At 44.7% G+C, this 19368-nt stretch overlaps 1 protein-coding gene across 5 annotated transcripts; it reads right to left on the bottom strand.

The window, feature by feature from the left end:
• Nucleotides 1-398: 398 nt before the first annotated feature.
• On the bottom strand, nt 399-19119 carry crlf3 (cytokine receptor-like factor 3). 5 transcript variants are annotated; one of them, XM_085404764.1, is made up of 9 exons: nt 18994-19119; nt 10005-10133; nt 6510-6717; nt 6277-6364; nt 6013-6190; nt 5097-5325; nt 4317-4455; nt 4083-4195; nt 399-2848 (listed from the first exon to the last, which is right to left on the bottom strand). In XM_085404764.1, the coding sequence occupies exons 2-9, from the start codon at nt 10119-10121 to the stop codon at nt 2583-2585; spliced, it is 1338 nt and encodes a 445-aa protein (XP_085260890.1). In that variant the 5' UTR covers nt 10122-10133; nt 18994-19119; the 3' UTR covers nt 399-2582. The 5 variants fall into 5 exon arrangements, with proteins under 5 accessions (XP_085260890.1, XP_085260891.1, XP_085260892.1 ...); XM_085404765.1 differs by having other exon boundaries at nt 10005-10130; nt 18994-19105; XM_085404766.1 differs by lacking the exon at nt 18994-19119 and adding an exon at nt 10535-10556 and having other exon boundaries at nt 10005-10130.
• Between the last annotated feature and the right edge of the window lie 249 nt (nt 19120-19368).

Raw genomic sequence — 19368 nt, forward strand, 5'->3', positions numbered from 1 at the left:
TGAGGAACTACAACACAAATGCAGGCAGCAGCATTTCTAAAATACAGCGACCTATAGAAGTGAAATAAGCTGATCTCGTTGCCATAGTGAAGACTTCAAACACTGATCAACACTAAAACGCACACTGATGATCTTGATCATTGATATCTGCCAACTATAATCCAGATGCTGTCCTACATGTGACCTTAGTGACTCCCCACATGAGGTGAAACATCTTCATGAACAGCTGTCATCCACTCAAGACGGTGAAGATGCACAGACGTCTTTATAGAGGTTTAACAAACTGATGTTGTGGTTCCTGTCGTGACCACTGGGGGCAGCACAGATTAGAATACATTTGCCCCTTAAACAGGCAAATTAAACTTGCATTGATGTCATTAATAAGCCAATACATCATATTTTTAAAACTGAGAATCACATGATGATCTTTATTGAACACAATGTGAAGAGACCAGCAGTGAACACACATGCAATACAAAGGTTTGACCAGCAGGTGTCACTGATGTGACTTTGACACAAACAGGTTTGTTTCCTCCACCTTCAGACGAAAAATAAAATAAAAGGGTTTTTTGAGGTTGCTGGTTTCCGGACTTTTGTACCATCAACTGGACCAAATCCAGAGTCCCACAGTTCTCTAAAAACACGAAACACTGTGCTCAGTTCTTCAGAAAAACAGGAGAACATCTGTGAGCAACAAGCTGTCCCGGCCTGTCTTTGTATCAGCTGATAACAGATTACGCCAGGCGGCTGAAATGTGTCCAGACGTGTAATAAAAGCAAGACAAGTGAGCAGTTGCAGCAGATAAATCCTATGACAGTGTGTGTGCAGAACACGTATGTAAAAACAAAAAGCTACGCAGGAAAACTCGCAATGTTAAGACATCTGAAGACATTTTTAAACCACATCAGGCCCTCTGCTCCACCAGAGTGCAAACATGAGCATGAAAAAAATTGGCAGGGCAGGAAAAACCATGGGGAAACTTCCTGTACATTACCACAGACTTTACTCCGTTTAGTTGACTGTTTTGTTAAAATGGCTGCCGGTTCGCTACTGAAAGAAATGATAACGGATCATTTGCCATTTGACGCCCTCCTCCTGCTTTAAATACTGTCAGCAAGCTTAAAAGTAACCATGTAACTAAAAAAAATAAAAAAGCAAAAACAGAATGAAACGCTCAGAGCGCCACCTGTCAGCCAGAAATCAGTCATCAGCTGTGAAATTGGGACGCATGATTCAGATTTCATTTTAAAGCCTCAGCGTCACATTTTGGATTTCTACATGTTGATCCAGGTCACATAGGTGACCGAGGTTAGAGTCAAGATCAAATCAAAAGTCCCCATAGACTCCCATCTGTACAGCAGAAAGACGTGTTTACAGCCTGCTGTGTGTCAGTTTTTAAGCCTCAACAAAATCTAAATGAGTTCAAAAAAATGTTATGAAGGAAAAATTGTGCACTGAGACCAAAACAGCGTCTGTATCAGGCTGTAAACATGTTTATTTCCGCTTTAAAGTTGCACATTTTTAACATGGGAGTCTATGGGGACTTTTGGAGACAACTAGTGGACGTTGGAGGAACTGCAGCTCGTGGCACTTTTTTAGCCCTGATAATCATCACTTTCAGCCACTGTAGACGTCTGATTTCATGCAGGACTCTAACCGCAGGCTAACATGTAAAGGTCCTGAAATGGAGCGCTTCACCTCAGATATTTCTGTGCTGCAGCCCTGAAGGATCCGATTGGTCAGAGCATTCTGAACGAGCATTTTTATATGATGCCGACATGTGTGTGGGTTGCTGTTCCCAAACGCCACGTGGAGGTTTATGGATAAAATCTGATTCCTCAGGACTTTTACTGGTTTTGGCTTTATCCTCCTCTATAACCCGTGAAGTCCAAGTAACCCTAACCTGTAGTAACCATAGTAACCCTGTGCTATGAAATTATGCGATTTTCTCAGAAGTCAAACGCCAAAAACGACACAGTCCTTTTAATCATGTCCAAACCTCAGGGTTAGGGGCTCGAGCTACTTCTCATTATCTCTGATGACTTAATAGTGCGTCCACATCAAACAAAGGCTTTGCAGGCTGCCACTCAGAAATGCAGGACGAGGTTTCTAAAAGTGAAGGGTAAACCATGTAACGTGATATCAGGGTGAATGCTGTGGGGTTCTGAGCGGCTGCAAAGTGGTTCACCCTCCATTTGGTGTGAACACATGAGACCTCACTGGGTAAATGTGCAGATGGAGGACGGCTGAGCTCAATCAGTGTTACTCAGAAAGTGAGAGGACTGCAGGAGAGGGGACAGTTAGTCCTCAGACTGAAACTCTGTCCACGGCCTCGATTACAAACAGCAGAAACCGTCACTGCAGAACCGAGCCGAAGACAGGAGCTGCAGTTTGTGACAAGCAGAAGGAAACGTCGGCAGACGCCGCCGGTTGAAAACTCGCTCCAGCGAGGAAACTCCAGAAGAGAAAGGCTCCTGTTTGAGCTTCAACCCAACAGACGTGCGAGCGGCTTTTTTGTGTGTGTGAGGTGAAAAAAAGAGGAGCACAAATGTTTGGACTGGGACGCCGGAGGAGCTGGCGTCTTAAAACACGAGCACCTTCCAGCCGGAGTGGACGAAGGAGCAGCCGAAGAAGAGGCAGTCCACCGGCTGGTCCACCAGCCAATCGAACACCACCTCGCGGTTCCCCGAGCCGATCGTCACCCTCAGCTTGAAGTTGCCGCCCTCGCTCGTGTTGTTGTTGCTGATGGGGAACAGGCTCACCACCTCCATGTCAAAGGTGACGGCGGAGCCAACGGTGACAGCGGGCAGCTGGTTGGTCATCTCTTTCCCGTTGACGAAAACGGCACCTGAGGAGAAGAAGTTTGAGAGAATTCAACATTTGTTATTTATCATAAAAAAGAATCGAAGCTGAACTTTAGTTAAATTGAAGTTTGAAGTTTAATTTTCAAGCATCTCGTTTAAATGCTTCCCACAGAGGAATTCTACACTTCAGGAGGTTTTTCCACTCTCCTGTTTTCAGCTTCGGTGATTTTGCTTTAAGTCTCTTTGTCTCCTCGTCTCCGACGATGCTCTGCTCTTTGCTTCTGCATCAACACGTCAGCACCACAGAAACAGTCTGAGTTGATTTGCCTGAAACTCGTCTCCAGACTGTTTCTTCATCTTTGCAGCATCACCAGTTCTTCTTCTTCGACATCTGGTGGGGTTCTTTTTAATTTAATTTTGGCTCCACCTTTCAGTGAGTGGCTTCAAACATTATACATCCCATAACTGGGAATAAATTAAATTATGGTCCATACTCACAATCCTGCCCGGAAATCTAATCCCTATAATGGCTCCATCTCCCACCAGGAGGGAAACCATTGATCTAAAACATGGCGTCCACACAGAAAGCCTCATCAAGAGCAACCTTTCAAAGTATCAGAGCATCAGAACTTGAAGGAAATGACTTTTCAGATCTGATCAACAGAAATTAGAGACTTCAAGAGCAGTTTTTGGAATAATGGAATCTAAACAGTCTGCAGCCTGTTTTTATACTTCAATGAAGCTTAAAGTGCCGCTGTAGGAAAACAGTAGCGTGGTGGTTAGACCCTGTGGATCCGCCATCTGATAGTGACTCCTCCCATTTTAAAGCCTCGACTTTAACCATTGTGTTTAAATGTGTCTAAACAAGAACAATTTGCACTGGCCTCATCATTTATTTACAGTCTTTGAAAAGGACCCATTAGAAATGAATCCGCCACTGAAAATAGTCCCTGACAAGTGCACTATTGTCTCTGGTGTAATTCAGTTTTGTTTGTATTTCACCGATTCACAACTGCAGTCGCCTCAAGGTGCTTGGATTAATACAGAGAAATCCCAACAATCAAACGACCCCCTTTGAGAAAGCACTTGGCGACTGTGGGAAGGAAAAACTCCCCTTTAACAGGAAGAAACCGGCTGGGGGTGAGAGCCTTTCTTATCTGCCAAAAAACAAACATTTTCAAGGAGACTAACGACTTTCAGGCTCGAATCCTCAGCTGTGAGCCACGCAGACTCGCCCTGTACAAGCTGAGTTTTTCAAGTCTATCTGAGGCGGCATACCATTGGTGGAAATGCAGACAGCCTGGTCCCGCTGTAGTGACTCCTCCTCACTCTCGCTGTCTATGCACACGCCCAGACTGTCCCTCCGATCCATCTGACCCGCTGCAGAGATCCTGCACAGACACACAAAAACACGCCGTTAGCATCTAACTGTGGATTTACATATGATCTGTACGTGACGTCCAGGAGAGAAATGGAAAGATCTCCATCTTTAAAGCTTTGTTGTGGGCGTACTTGAACGTGAGCGTCTGGCCGCAGAAGTAGGTGGGCGCTTTGGAGTAGAGGACAGGGCAGCGCGATTGGGAGGAGTCATTGCGCAAAGCGATGTTCTTCCTGCTGCTCAGGATGTAGCCCTCGGTCCCTGAACGCCACTCTGGAAGATAAAACAAACACACAGCGTTCGTTAGCGGACCTGATCTGCTTCAGTTTAAACTTTCAGGTTTCTATATATTAACACGGCTCCATACTGCAGTGGAGACAGAGACGGTCTCTGCTGATAGTACAGAAACACAGAGGTCATGCTGATGTTTCCATTAGATGCTGCCTTCCTGTTAGAGGTGCACTGATTGGCTAGTGACTGCATGAGAAGGCTGCAGCGAGTCCTGCGCACATAAATGCTTACAGGCCTGTGATGATGTCACGGTTCCTGCAAACAATTACCAACGCGACTGCATTCACAGCTCTGTTATTTCAGCTGCAACCCGGGAGGCGTTAAAGGGTCTGAGAGTTAAAAACAGAATGAAAACTGGCAAATATTTTAGAGAAAGGTCACAAACACGAGACAGAGGTCCTTGAAGGACGATAGAGTAATAATATTATTGCTTTAAAGTTATCTGTAGCCAACAGGAGGTGAAATCTCTGTTTCTTACTGGAGCATCTGATTTTAGTGGCTTAAAAGCCTGGAAGGCTTTTGGGAAGAGATGCAGGTCTTTGATTTGCTTTAGTAACTCAGACACGAGTGAACTTCACCGTTTGCTGCTACAGGGTTTCCCTCTCTCGGATGTCTCCACCTACCGTGCGGTGCCAGCGTGGTGTAGCCCGTCTGCGGGATGCTCCAGGGGCTCCACTCGGTGCGACCCTCCCCGCGGGCGCAGACCCTGAACAAATAATCCGTGTGAGGGTCCAAGTGGAGAACCAGGAACTCCGATTCCCGCCCGATGTAGGCGTCCTCATACTGGCTTCCCCCACTGCCGGAGCGCCGGTACTGCAGCCGATAATCTGCAGCCGCGAAGTCCTCGTCCACCTGAAGCACAAACGATAATGTCCAGTTTTAATTAAGATGCAGAATAATGTACTTCCTCATTTCACCAAGTTTTACATTGTAACAACAAATGTCCATATTTGAGCTGCGATTCCTCGGCACAAACTTAAAGGAACACGTGTGTTTCCACCAGAGACTAAATTAACTTCATGATTTTATCCATACAAACAGATGTGCTCGAAGGATTTTGGTGCAGAGAAGACTTCACTGCAGAGGCTGACACTCAGGTGAAGTTTAAATGCTGTGAAAACTCAAACTTAAAGGACTTCTCTGAACTTCTGAAGTCCATTTATGATCAAGAAATGTCAGTAGTAAGTTCAAAGAGCCCTTAATTACACTGGCAGTTTAACCTCCTCATTACACCGACCTTAACTTTCACTGTTTGAGTCGAGTAGTCTGGTTTTCGTCCACAACATTAAAAGTCACACCACTACGAGCGTTTTACAGAGCGAGTGAGCAGCCTGCCTGGGAACTTTTATTTTGAAAGCTGACTGGATCTTCCTACCCACCTCTGTGTGGTGCGATGGGACTTTAAACAATAGGCTCAGCATTATCTCAGATCGTGGGCTTGATAAGGTCTTTTGTTACGCTCTGCAAACTCCAACAAGCTTCCTGCTCAGTCTCTTCACCTGGAAAAGCACCGTGTGTGTCCCGTTTACCCCTGCTGACCTTACACCAGCGAACCAGGATGCTGCCTGGTCTCTCCTGCAGCTCCTCTATCTGGACGGGCGGGTGGGAGGAGACGGCGCCGTGGCGAGCCACCCGGTCCCTCAGCAGGCTCAGCAGGGAGTCATCAAACTGGGCTGAGACACACGGCACGTCCACCAACGCTGGAACCTCTGGCAGGCTGGAAAACACGCACACAGTTCTAAACAGCAGCTGATTAACTTTTTCCTTTAAACACCTGCAGCGAAACACCTTCGCCCGTATCACCTGTCCAGCTGGATGTGCATGGCCTTCTTCGTGAAGCTGCCCAGTTTGTCCTCCTTTTCTCCAAGACCACATCGCAGAGCTGCTTCTCCTGCAGAGAATAAGCATGGATCATCTTTCTGGGCTTGCTTTTGCTCTGAATAATTGTGAAAACTGTGGTGGCTGTAAATCATCGTCTCTCCTTCTTGAAAATAATAGTTTGCAGCTGTGTTCGTGGCAGTGTTTGTGCGACCCACCCTCTCTCAGCAGCTCGTCGGCCTGGCCCACGCCGTGCTCGATCAGGCTCTGACAGTCGTCCAACGGCTTGATGCTGTCGGCCTCGATGGTGTCGACCTCGGTCAGGAGGTTAGCCAGCCGCTCCGCCAGCAGTCGAGTAGCCGCCGCCTGCAGCTCGGCAAAGTGCTTCCGGAGGGTCTCGCGGGCCTGACCCGAGCTGCCTCGAATCTGAGCCACCAATCAAAGAGGAAGAAGGTAAAAACAGGTGAGGACGCGACTCCGAGAGAGAACGACATAACCGAGTGTTTCTGTCATCAGACGTCTCCTCGTTAGCTTTATTGGTGCTAATTGTTGCTGTTTTGTGTTTTCTTTTGTCTTTGCTCGTTTCAGCTCCTGAACAGATTTTAGCCAAAGAGTGAGCTCTGAAATAAACATAAAGGGGCTGCGTGAAGGGAAAATATAACATTTAAAGGCAGTGTGGCAGATCGTCAGCACACTAATTGTAACATAAGCTGAAAAATAACAACAATAATAATGCAAATTCAAAAGTACCAAATTTCGACCTGCCAGTGTCGTCTGAGCGCTCAGTCTCAAGACCATCAAGGAAAAAATGAGTTCATCTGGAATCTGATGTGAAAACACGTTTCTAAAAGTCGGGTCGGGGTCGTGTTTCCCACTGAGGAGCATCTTCTCTCCTTCAACATCTGTAAACATCTGTGAGCTGAGCAGCTGCTGCACTGTTGGGAGACAAATGCCTGATGGAGGATTGTCGCTGCTCAGCAGTCCTGGCTCTTCTTTGTCCTGTTGTGGGTTCGTGAAGCTCCAGATGAGCTCATCCGGTGAAAGGTCGCACAGACGGTGATTTCTGGAAGTGTTTTTGAGCCCGTGCACTCGTTTCCATCCCAGAATCGTGCCTGTTTTTAATGCAGCGCTGCCTGAGTGCCTGAAGATCACGGGTACCTGCCTCATCTCAGAGCCTTTTGATGAGATTATACTGAGTTGGTTGTAGAAACGTTTACTTTGCCCGTCTCCAGCAGCCACAGAGACCCACAGTCTGTGCTGAGATGCACAAATCATCACCTTCTGTATTTATTTACGGTGCACAGAGCGTCCCAGCTGTTGTGGGGTTGTACTTTAAGCGCTTATAAATCAGGAAACATTCAGAGTATAAAGGTAAAGTTCTGCAGGGCTTCATCACACGTACTGAAGTTATTATACATTAAAAACACAGTCGGTTGATTCTGGGGTTTCGTTTGGGAGGAACCGATAGAGTTTCATTGAATGACCAGCCACAGTTACGCCGCAGTTAGCGCTATGACAGGTTACACCTCACACAGAGGCGGTGCGGACCGTCTGCACACACCAGCAGCTCATCAGGAAGCTGACTTACTCGTCATCTGCAGCGGCGGAGGTCATGTTTCAGTTCCTCTTTGCAGAACACACAGAGTGAGATTTCACAATGAGTACACGGAGAGCGACGGCAGGAAACGGAAGGCTGATTGACAACTGCTGCACTGATAAAGCAGGGACTGTATGACGACGGAAAGCCGCTCTGCCAGAGTACACTCGGATCTTTTTGTGTGTGTGAGCAGTTCTCCAGCAGAGGCATCATATCCTGAGGATTATCAGCTGGACACAGATGAGCAATTATCAATATTTTGGGATTTGAAAAGTAAAATAAGACTAAAGATATGATCCAAACACGAGGCAGGACAGAAATAGTTTTCCTCTTACAAGAAGAGAGATGCTGCAGTGATAGCATTGTCTCAGATCTCAAACACACACTTTGGTATCCCTTATTCGCTCTGTGTGTGTGTGTGTGTGTGTGTGTGTGTGTGTGTGTGTGTGTGTGTGTGTGTGTGTGTGTGTGTGTGTGTGTTGTTTCCTGGACTATAATCTGGTGGGGAGCCGTCTCCCTCTGTGGGAAATCGGGGGGTCATGGGAAAGAAAAGAAAGCACATCTCGATCCAGGATAACGTGCGATGGAACAGCTGAGGGAGGTGGAGGGAGTCTCAGCTGCACTAACAAAACAAATGAAACACATCCCACATCGAATTTTACTAACAAGTCTAATAAGTCTGCAGATTGTTTCTCTGGATGAGGCAAACTGTACGTGTGTGTGGATCAGCTGGAGGGGCTCAGGTTTGCTTTGTGATACATTATGTGCTCTGGACCGCACTGATTCAGTTAGCGTGGCGACTCTTGCAGGAGACAAAATACTGATGGAAAGGCAGACAGGAATTCAAAGTAACCGGATCACAGACAGCAGCACCAGCAGCAACCCTCTGATAGAGATCATGTCAGAGAAAGATAAAAACTGGAAAAAAAAAGGCAGATTTACCAACTGGAAGTCGCTCGTGGAGCAAAGGAATACATGATTATGCCCCAGGTCACCTACATATTACACCTACGGGAGCAGCTCAGCCATGCCATCAAGTCATCAGAGCGTCAGCGACTTCTGAACATTTAGTTTGCAATAAAAGCACTTACAGTTCCTTCCATCCATCCCCTTCTGCTTATCCTTATCTGCTTACCAGGAAATCTCCTTTTTAACTTCTTTATTAGTGTTTTTAGCCACTTTATGTGTAAGTAACCTAACAAGCTTAGGCTGAAAGGGGGGTGGGGTCAACTTCAAATATAACCCTGAACAGTGTAGGTGATTATCAGCTGCACAGGGCTGGAGCCTGTCCTCGCTGCCAGAGAGGCGGGGTACAGCTAAACACATCCAATCAGAGAGACGCGACACACTCTCACACCCACACCTACAGCCAATTAAGAATCACTAAAAGAAGAGATGTTTGAACCCAGAATCATCCACTACTGCCCCCTGGTGGCGGCATTTTTAGGTATATTTTGAATTTAATGGCTGCCATCCTGTCCTGGTTAGTCGGCGCTCTCGTCCCTCAGCTTTTCTGTCGCTCCATTTTCATTGGAAGATGGTCTTTATGGTAAAATAACCTCCCCCGCCAACTCTATGCCTTCCCCTCAATAATCTATAGATACCCATTTTTATACCACCATGTGCACACGTCTATGTCCGTCATTTTAACCAGACCAACTCACTGTTGGAGCCCCCTGTGGAGATTAGAGGAACTGCAGTTGCTGCTTATTCTGAATGAAAAAACAACAATCCCATATTTTATGTTCTTGGACCAAAATCTGCCTCGTTTCTCTCCCGCTCTCCTTTTTTAATCTCTCCTCTAAGGCTCGCTGTCCGTCCACAGCGACAGGAAACAGCAGCATTGTTTACTGCGAGCAGCTGGAGGGGTAAAACTAGACAGCAGGGGGAAGGAAGAGATAGCAGAGAGGGAGGGAGGGGGGAGAATTTACTCTCCCGGGATTCTTCTGAGTCAGGAGCGAAGACAAATCACACCGCCTGGGCCTGCACGAGTCTTTCAGAATGAGCGGGTGCAGTGAAACCGACAAAGAAAGCACTGAGGGAGTGAAGCGCATCACAGGAGGAGGGAAACACGAGGCCTGAGCTTCACAACAGATCACAAATCAGGATGCAGTACCTGTTTACGGGCCTGGTTGAGGCCATGCAGGCGCTGCTGGAGTTCGCTGCGGTAGTTCTGCGCCGCCTCGATGCTTTCCTTCGCCTCCTGCAGCAACACGTCCACCTCCACAGACATCCTCCCGGCCTGCTGTCACACACACGAGGGAGGGATACTTACTAAACACACCCAGAACGCAGCGTAACCTGAAACTAAGCACTTAGAAGATGTATTTGCACAGATGACAGAGGCTGAAAAATGACTCCAGCAAACAGAATCAGGCCTCAGTAATCATGTTGTTTTTAAATCACAGACAAAACAGAAACGTGTTGTCCCTGAGAGGCACACGGTGTCCCGAATGCCCTGCTTCATCTTCTGTTTTACCTCGAGTGTGACCATAATTTACAACATGAACATCGAGTTGTATCACAAAGCCTGCAAACTAAAGACTGGGACCATAACCTGGCTGTAAAGTGTTTCAGGTTTCTCTACATTCAGACCACAGGAGTCGCCCCCTGCTGGCCATTAGAAAGGACACAGGCTTAAGGCACCTTTGCATTGAATTAACTGTTTACGGCACAAAGCGAGTGACTCAGAGTGACTGAGCGGACACCAGCGTGTCCTGTAGCTGGTCGTGACTCATCGATGCAGACGTCTCATTGGACAAACGGCCCACAGCGTTCTTCATAATTCACCTCTGCAGAGGCGCTGCTGTGGCTAATAACCAATAACGGAGTAAGACTCGATCTTCTGCTAGAAAAACTACAAGTCAACCAAGTGCGTTGAGCATTTTCAGTGACAGAGGAAATGAGAAAACAAGTAAACCACTTCCTCTGCTGCCAGCCAGCCGCAGTACCAGCCGCTTTACGACACGGCGAAAACACAGGACTTCTGGTTTCATTGCAGCAGCGTGGGACCACATTCTTCACGACCTTTACGTACAATGCTCAGTGTGGTCCACCGGCCTCACATAACTACGAAAATAAAACCCCACAATGATCATAAACACGCTTTAATGAGCCTCTTCCTGTGACCTTAATATGATTATCAAACATCAGTAAAATAATGCTTTGTTACTGATTTTGGCTTCATTTTAATGTCAAAAGCAACGACTGGAAAACTGATAGCATGGAGTTCGTCTAGTTTTAAAACTGCAGCTCTGTCCGTCTTCACGTCTCTGCACCGGGAGCCAAATGACCTCTAAGACCACTTTTACAACAGCAGACACTCAGGTTTATCAGAGTAATCAAGGCTGGAGGGTCCCTGAGCTCTTTAGTGTTTTAAAGCAGCAAGTTTAATTTTTAGACATTTTTTAGCCCTCAAATGATTTTTGTGGACCTCGTTTTTGTCGATCGTTTAAAGGAAGCTACAGTTTTAGCATCCACAGACTATTAAACCTAGAACATCCAAATAAAAACATTATTATGGTATTCTGGATTTTATTTATTTTAACTTTATCCTCCCTAAAAATCCAGTTCCCTCACGGCTAAACCGTTCACTTCACTTTGAGTCATTTAGTTTATTCATTGGACTCGAATCCGAGAGGAATCGTGTGAATCGATGCTTTCCTCGAAGCGTTCCCAAACCAGCAGAGATCACTCCAGAGTGTCCTGGGTCCACTCCAGAGCCTTCTCCCAGCTGGACATTCCTGAAACACCTCAGCTAGGAGGGGCCCAGGAGGCATCTCAGCTGGCTCCTTTCAGTTTGGAGGAGCAGCTCCACTCTGATATGTCAGTGTAGGGTCTCAGTCATCCGGGTCATGGTAGTCTTAGGAGCTTGGAAAGAAACTGACTGGACTCCTTTAAGTTTTGTGAGGATGTTTCACCTCTCATCAAATGACAAGATAAAGGAAAACCCCCACTAAGGTTTAAATTCCTGGGACTCTCCACCTGGATTTGGTTTCAGAACTGGAGAAGCTTCTCGGATCAGAGGTGAAATTCACGGGAATTAAAGAAATCCAGTCACTTTCTTTCTAAGCTCTACTCTGATGTCTTCACTCTCTGTCTAAAGCAGAACCCAGATGTCTCATTTCTGCCTCTTTCATCTATGATCTTATTCCTTCAGACCCATAGCTCGTGGCCACAGATGAGGAATGTAGATTGACAGTTAAACCAACAGCTTCACTCTCAGTTCTTTCTTTAGCACAACAGGCTGTTAAAGGGTCTACATCACTAATCAACCTGCTCCAGCCTCCCACTCACCATGACAAAAACCCAGAGATACTTGAAATTCTCCACATGAGGCAGCAACTAGTTTTAAATCCACCCTAATCTGGCCTCGGACCTTGAGGTGCCGATTCTCATCCCAGCTGCAAAGCATCCCAGCAGAAGTTGGAGGTTACCTCGTAACGAGGCCAGCAGAGCCTCTTCTTCCACCAAAAGAGGAGATCACACAGCAGGTCTGGCCAACATGCACTGGAAATATTCCTGATTTACTGACACAATGTGGATCAAGCTCTCACAAGTAACCAAGGCTTCAAAATGTAGTAGAGTAAAGGCTTTGGCACAAAGCTTTACAAGAAGTCTGCATATTTTAGCTTCTTCTTTATTTAGCTGTGCTCTCAGCTCTGTGCTGCTTCGTTTTATGTTCAGGATACAGCGTTGGAAATAATCGTTTCATCACTTCCACCTCACTTGATTTGCATGTCACTGAGTAAAATAAGACAAACATGACTTAGTGCTTGGTGAAGAAACCCTGATTAGTGTAAGACGTTTGCACACATTTACACCCACTCCTCTTTGCAGAAACTCTGTAATCTTTTGGGTTTCTTCTTCTCAAAGCTTCAGCTCACTCCGCAAATTTTCAGACTGGACTGAGGTCTGGCTAGGCCACTTGTCTATGTTTTGGGTTACTGTCATGCTTGAAGACCAGTACAAAGATATTATGGAAACGGCCCCATGCACTGGCCCCTCAATGCGATGAAGTCATCCAGTAGCCCTAAAAAACAGCCCCAAAGCATAACGTCTCCACCTCTGTGCTCGACTGAGGATGGTGTTCTTTTGGTCATGCTCAGCATATCTATTACGCCAAACATGGCGGGTCGAGTTGATGCTTTAGACGTTCAGTGGCAAACTTAAGACGTGCCTGTACATGCGCACTCTTGAGCAGGGGGACCTGCAAGATTTCAGTGCACTGCAGTGTGCTATCAGCGGTGTTCTTGGTGACCGTGGTCCCGACTGCCTTCAGTTTGATAATGAGCTCCTCCCGTGTGATTTTGGGCTGATCTTCCACCTTTCTCATGATCATCCTCACCCCACAAGCAAAGATCTTGCATGGAGCTACAGACCGATGGTGACTGATAGTCTTTTTATCAGCGTCTTCCTGATGGTCCGTCCATTTTCCCCTGACAGCCTTTGCATGTTGGTCTTTCCCAACCTTGCTGGAGAGGCTGGAACATTTTCTGTGGACAGGTAAGCTTTGAACACACACCGAGTTGCGAACAGGAGAAGCAGTTATTCCTGCTGGGTTGTAGGGGATCAAATACTTCTTTCTCCCAGTAGCATGCAAATCCTTTTTTAACTTTTATGTAATGTGGTTTTTTTTCCTGGATTTTTCCTAGGAGCACCAATCAGCTGCAGGAGCGTAGCTGGACTCTTATTGGATGGATCTGGACACTCAAAGCCCACGAACAGACAAGACATTAGTCACAGGAACATATCTAATCTTACCTGCATGATGGAAAGCATCACCTGAGTTCAATTATTCAAAGTACTCTGAGATAAGTGAACATGAGCAGTGTAATGTCAAAGTACTGTAACAGCCTCCACTTTAATAATTATTTTAATGTAAGTTTGAAAATTAATACCATAAAACAAATACCAAATTCTGCCACAAACCTCTGAGAGAAGCAGCAACTTTGTGTCCTCACAAAGGGGATAAAAGCAGCACGGAAATCTCTGTAGACAGAATGAAAGTGAAGGTGAGGTGAATTACCACCAGCCTTCAACGTCTTCCTGTCAGAGGTGTCCGCTGACAGGTTACACGTTTAAAACCGATCCTTTATCTCATCGATTAATCTGTTTATTTCACAGGTTTCCCAGAAATTGTGGTGTTTATTTTCTCTCAATGTTTACCCGACAAACATTCATACCTAATCCTTTAAACTCATGTGATCTGATAGTTCCTGTGCTTGTATTTAAAACCACATTTAAAGGTTTTTTTGTATTCTTCTTTATTTTTGGGGTGAATGTGAGATAACAAAATAAAAAAAAACATTAAAAATGACTCATTATATATAGTAAGAAATTATATATTTAGAGTCTTTTTTGCATGATAATAACTCCTCTGAGCACAGCTTTTACACCACTGCTTTGGGGCTAATATTCACCTACATTTGGTGCTTGTTGAGTGAATTTAGGACCCTGGAAGGAGGTCTCGGAGGAGTATAAATACTCCAGTTCTGAATCTATTTTGGTGAAGGCAGTGTTGGAAAAAATATCTTTTTGTTGACATAGAACAATGAAATATATCACAAAAACGCTGGATTAAATGATCTTCATGCTACAGAATATCTGGCTTGGACCTTCATGTACCTTCCGATGCTTCGGCAACATTCAGTGACGCGCTGGATCGCGAGTTTTGTCTCTATGTGAAGCAGGTGCGTTAAGTCTGAGCCAAGTCCTTCTCAAAGCTGAAAGTAATGCCGCTACCTGCTGCGGTCGGCCACGCTTCCTTTAAAGCATCTAAAGAGGAAGTTACTAAAATGCATCACGCTCCCGCCACATACAGTATGCAAAGTGTCACATGTGGTCCGCTGCTGCAGGTTATGGAGGAAAGGAATAATCTATACAAGAAATCCAGCACAGCAAATGCTTTTTTAACCTTTAACCCCTGCTAATGAGTCCTGGTGATTAAAGTGAAACTTGGAGATAAGTCGAATAATTTATACTGTAAACTCCAGTGTGATTTAAAAAAAACCCTCAAAAACTAAAGTTAAAATTACTTCAGTGGAGTTTTGCTACTGTGCAAAAGTCTTGAGCCACCACTTAGTGCTCCGAGGAAAATAAGAAAAAGGTGCAGCGATGTATCGAAACGTGCAATCATGCATAGAAACACAGTGTGTAAGAGAAAACATTTACCAAATAAATGCATTTGGTATTTTTCAGCACAGCCTGAACTCTCAGGCAGCTTTCTGTGATTTAAGTGTCTGTTCTCCAGATTCTTGAAGGACATTCAAAGCTCTCTGGATGTTTCTGCTCTCTGTCAGGACGATCCCACGCTGCTTCAGTCACGTTGAGGTCCGGTCTGATCCATGACTGATGCTGTTTGTGTGTTTTTCTATCCAGGTACGTTTTTACTGCATTGGCAGTGTGTTTGAGATCATTGCATTCAGAGGATTTCCAGATGGTACAGCATGGTGGAACAAAACGGGATGTCCAACAGCACGTGCTGAAATGCAGCTCCCAACAATGGCAGAGCCTCCGCCATGTTTTCCAGACGGCTGCAGACTCACTGCTGTAGCTCTCTGCTGACTTCGTCCATAAACACTGGACATGATTAGAACGAGACATTTCAAATCCAGATTCGTCTGTAACACCTGTTTTGCTGATTTTCAGTCCAGTTCTTGTGTAATTTTTATACGTCAGCCTTTTCTTTCTGTTTCCCTTCGTAAGAATGGCGTCTCGACAGCCGCCCTTCCACTGAGACCATCTCTGATGAGGCTTCAGTGAGCAGTAGATGGATCAGCTGACGGTACAGATGCATCTCTCTTTGCTCTTTTCCTTTTTCTCGTTTCTTAATGACTTTCACATGCTGTTCATCTGCTGTAGATATTTTTTGTCCTCCACTTGTTCAGTTTTAAGGATACACTGCACAACATGCCAAAATATGCCAAGTTTTTGGCTAATAGCTCTCTTTGGGAATCACTTTGCTGCTGTTATTCCTGTCAAACTTTTACCTTTAGCATTTTTAATACATTCATCTAAAGAAATGAGAACAGGCTGTGCTTTTGTGACAGGCTGCTAGTAACAAAATGCAAAGATACAATTAATAATAATAATAATGGATTGGATTTATATAGCGCTTTTCAAGGCACCCAAAGCGCTTTACAATGCCACTATTCATTCACTCTCACATTCACACAATTTGAAGATGGATCTTTGCTGTGTAGACACAACACTGGTTCTCCCTTCAGCTGCGTACTTTTTATATCCGAATGGTTAATAGGTCAGTGTTTAAAACCAGTAAACCTGTGAAAATGGTCAGGTACAAGGACTGGACTGAAAATGAGTGAAAACACAGCCAGTGAAGAACTTTGAAAGACCTTCAGAGAGCTGGAGAACTTTTGACGAGCACTTCAAAAAACTATTACACTAAAATCTGGCTCATTTGAAATAAAACAAAGAAATTAGGGGTGGCTCAAGATTTTCGCACAGTCCTGCCATACCAATCACCTGAATCAAACTAAACAGGACGTTTTCTGTTGATGCACAGACAGACAACCGACCAGAGATCCAGTGTCATGCCTCCAAACAAAACCCCAGTATATATATATTTATACACATGAATGCAAATAAGTATGCAGGCATGCAGTCACTTTGACTTAAACAGCGCCCACTGCTAACACTGCTCCTCGACTCTCACGCTCCTTTAACAGCCCAGACATTGTTTTACATCCTTCAAAGAGAGGGGTGCAGGCCCTCTCTCCCTCTGTCTCTGTAATCCTGTGGCTTATAATCCCTCTCTCTGAGCGCTCAGCCAGGTCGACTTGGTTTCCCTCTCTGTTTAGATGACACGGGTGTGGCTAGAAACAAATGAACAGGAATTTCTCCTCCTACTTTTTATTTATTCTCTAAAGAGTTCAGCCGTCTGTGTCTCTGGGATATTTAGGTCAACCTGCATGGAGCCATGACCCGCTGTCCTGCTTTCAAGCTCCCCCACACCGTTTACAGTCTCACAAATATATGTGTGCTGCAGCGGGGCTCCTGTGACACTTTAGCAGTCAAAAATCAATGCTTTTTAAGATCTGTGTGTAATTAAATGAAGCCTACAGTGTGTCAAAAATAGGCCTTATAGTTCAGCTTTTATAAACAAGCTCTAACTACAAGTTGGGTATGCAATTATCCAATCAACAAAGGCATGCTTCTCTTTGCCACACATGACAGTTGAGTCAATCTCTTGTGAATTTTTGGACTATTAAGCTGTTTTACTGTCTAAGCACAAGTATTTTAGCCACAGACGCAGGGTGTTTCTCACTTTTTCTCATTATTATACAAGATTTCCTCCACAGGGAATACTTCCACCTTACCCACAACAACTTTTTGTGCATTGTTGAGACATCCTAAAATGTGCATCTCCACTCATGCTCTACTTGTGCAACAGTCTTTGCTTCAATACACATCAGGGAGCAGGGCTGTAAACACTTATCTAATGCTGCCCTAGACGGAGAAAGAAAACACTGAATTTGTATCACGATGGTTATAGTGTGTACTGTGTACTACATACTGTTTCGTGAACGGGAAATTAAGCTGTTGAGGCTGTAAATAGGTCATTTTTCATGACCTTAGTTCGGATTTTAGCTTCATGCTAAACAAGCACAAGTTTCCAAGAAGAAACTAGAAGATGCAACCTTTCAAATGAAGTCTCATTTGGGTGAAGAGTCAATAAAATGTTTGGATGCTAAGAGGTTAAAATACCGTATGCCAACAATAAAAACAATAAAGATGACACATTGCATGTCAGAAGGCACAAACATATCCTCTACATCAAAAGTGTTCTGAATATATATTAAAATCAACCTCAGTGTTGCATTTAAATGCCCCAAAATGTGTGGATTTGAATGTAAAGTTGATAAAGCCCAGCTAGAAGGTCCCTAAAGAGGCCTGAGGCAGCTCCTCTGAGCAAGCTGCACATGCAACAGGAAAGCTATGACAGGCACTCAAGTGCAAACCCACGCTATTATTATTATTAACAGCGCAGGAGGCATCAGACATGTCGTGGCTCGCTTCTGTTACTTCCGTATTTTGCAGTTATTTTCTAGATAAACTCCCGCCCACCACCAACTGCAGGGGCTTCTCCAGTCTTTTTAAAAGTGCTCGAGAATGCATAAAATGTGTGACTGCATAGCTCACTCTGCGTGGTTTCTCATGCTCTGGAGCTCCAACAGTTGAGTTGAGCCGAACTCTGCTGGAAAAACTCCCATTTTTAAGTTTGTGCTGGTGTCGGCAAACAATAATAAGTCATAACAAAACAGTACATTGTTTTTTATTATAAATAAGTTGTTTAAAATAATTCGGCATGAAAACTATTTAAAAGTAATAACACTCTTGACTGAAAGTCTAACCTAAAGGACAGTACGTGCTGTTCGTGTAAGTGAAAGAGGACGGCGATAATACGATAATGACAGAAGAATTTAAAATATAGAGCTGCTCTTGTCGTCTTTAAAAAATCAAGAATACATAAAATGTTTAATAAGGTAAGTCACGCCGCATAATTTCTCACATTTTTGGTCCTGGAATGTCTTTTAAAGTCGGGTTGAGCCGAACTCCGTTAGAAAATCACCAGTTTTCCAAGTTTACGCGAGTGGCAGCAAAAACGATCAATCATAGTAAAATATTATTTACTTTGAAAAGATTTACAACGTGTTAAAAAAAATCGGCATGGAATATTTTTAGCAGGTAGCAACTTTTTCCATGAAAACCCAAACTTAATGGATGCTTCGTGCTGCTTGTCAGGCTGAATTTAAGAGGATGAGGAGAGCGTTCGACCAACTGCCGAGAAAGTTGTAAAGTATGAGGCGTAAACTGGTAATAAAGAGGTGATGAAGAGGGACGACAAAGAGTAGATATACACGAGTTGGTGTTGAGACTAGTTTGTCGTCAGCTTCTCAGAATAAGGTCGGAAACCTGAGAAAAAGTTGAAGCTTGCTTGTTGTGGAAAAAAGACAATGAAATCGGAGCACGCTTGAGAGAACAAACACAACACACACATTAATCACGACAACAAGACAACCGACACATCGACTAAATCAACAGCCCTTCTTAACATGCGGCGGTAAAAACCCCAGCCGTACCTGTTTTAGTGCTTTCTGGTGGCCATTTCTTCCCGAGAGTTATGAATCAGCTCGAAGCCGCCGCCACACCGATATGCCCAAGTTTTCACTCAAGTCCAAAAATGACACTTCCGAGGCTTTAAGGGCAGCAGCCAATCACAGAGGAAGTCGCTTCGAACGACAAGACAATCAACCAATAGGAGTAAGATATTCTCTCTTTTCCCCACCCTAATCAGACTAACCTTCTAATCGAAGTGGAACTGATGGAAGTTAAGCGACCGACTGTGTATGGAATGCCCCTTAGGCCAAAACTAAACTGACTAAATACATCAATAAATAAACTGTATATTTTATAAATAGTTATGTATACAATTTAGCCTTTTCCTACATTAAAAT

This window comes from Rhamphochromis longiceps, linkage group LG4 (assembly GCF_057381845.1).
Source record: "Rhamphochromis longiceps isolate RC_006_pf linkage group LG4, R_longiceps_female_GT1.1, whole genome shotgun sequence".
In the NCBI taxonomy this organism is placed as follows: domain Eukaryota; kingdom Metazoa; phylum Chordata; class Actinopteri; order Cichliformes; family Cichlidae; genus Rhamphochromis; species Rhamphochromis longiceps.

Excerpts from the sequence above, each read along its gene's own strand:
- crlf3 (XM_085404760.1), bottom strand. Across the intron at positions 6,365-6,509 it reads CGACGAGCTGCTGAGAGAGG|GAGAAGCAGCTCTGCGATGT; the intron begins GTGGGTCGCACA and ends TATTCTCTGCAG. Across the intron at positions 5,326-6,012 it reads TCCTGGTTCGCTGGTGTAAG|GTGGACGAGGACTTCGCGGC; the intron begins GTCAGCAGGGGT and ends TTTGTGCTTCAG.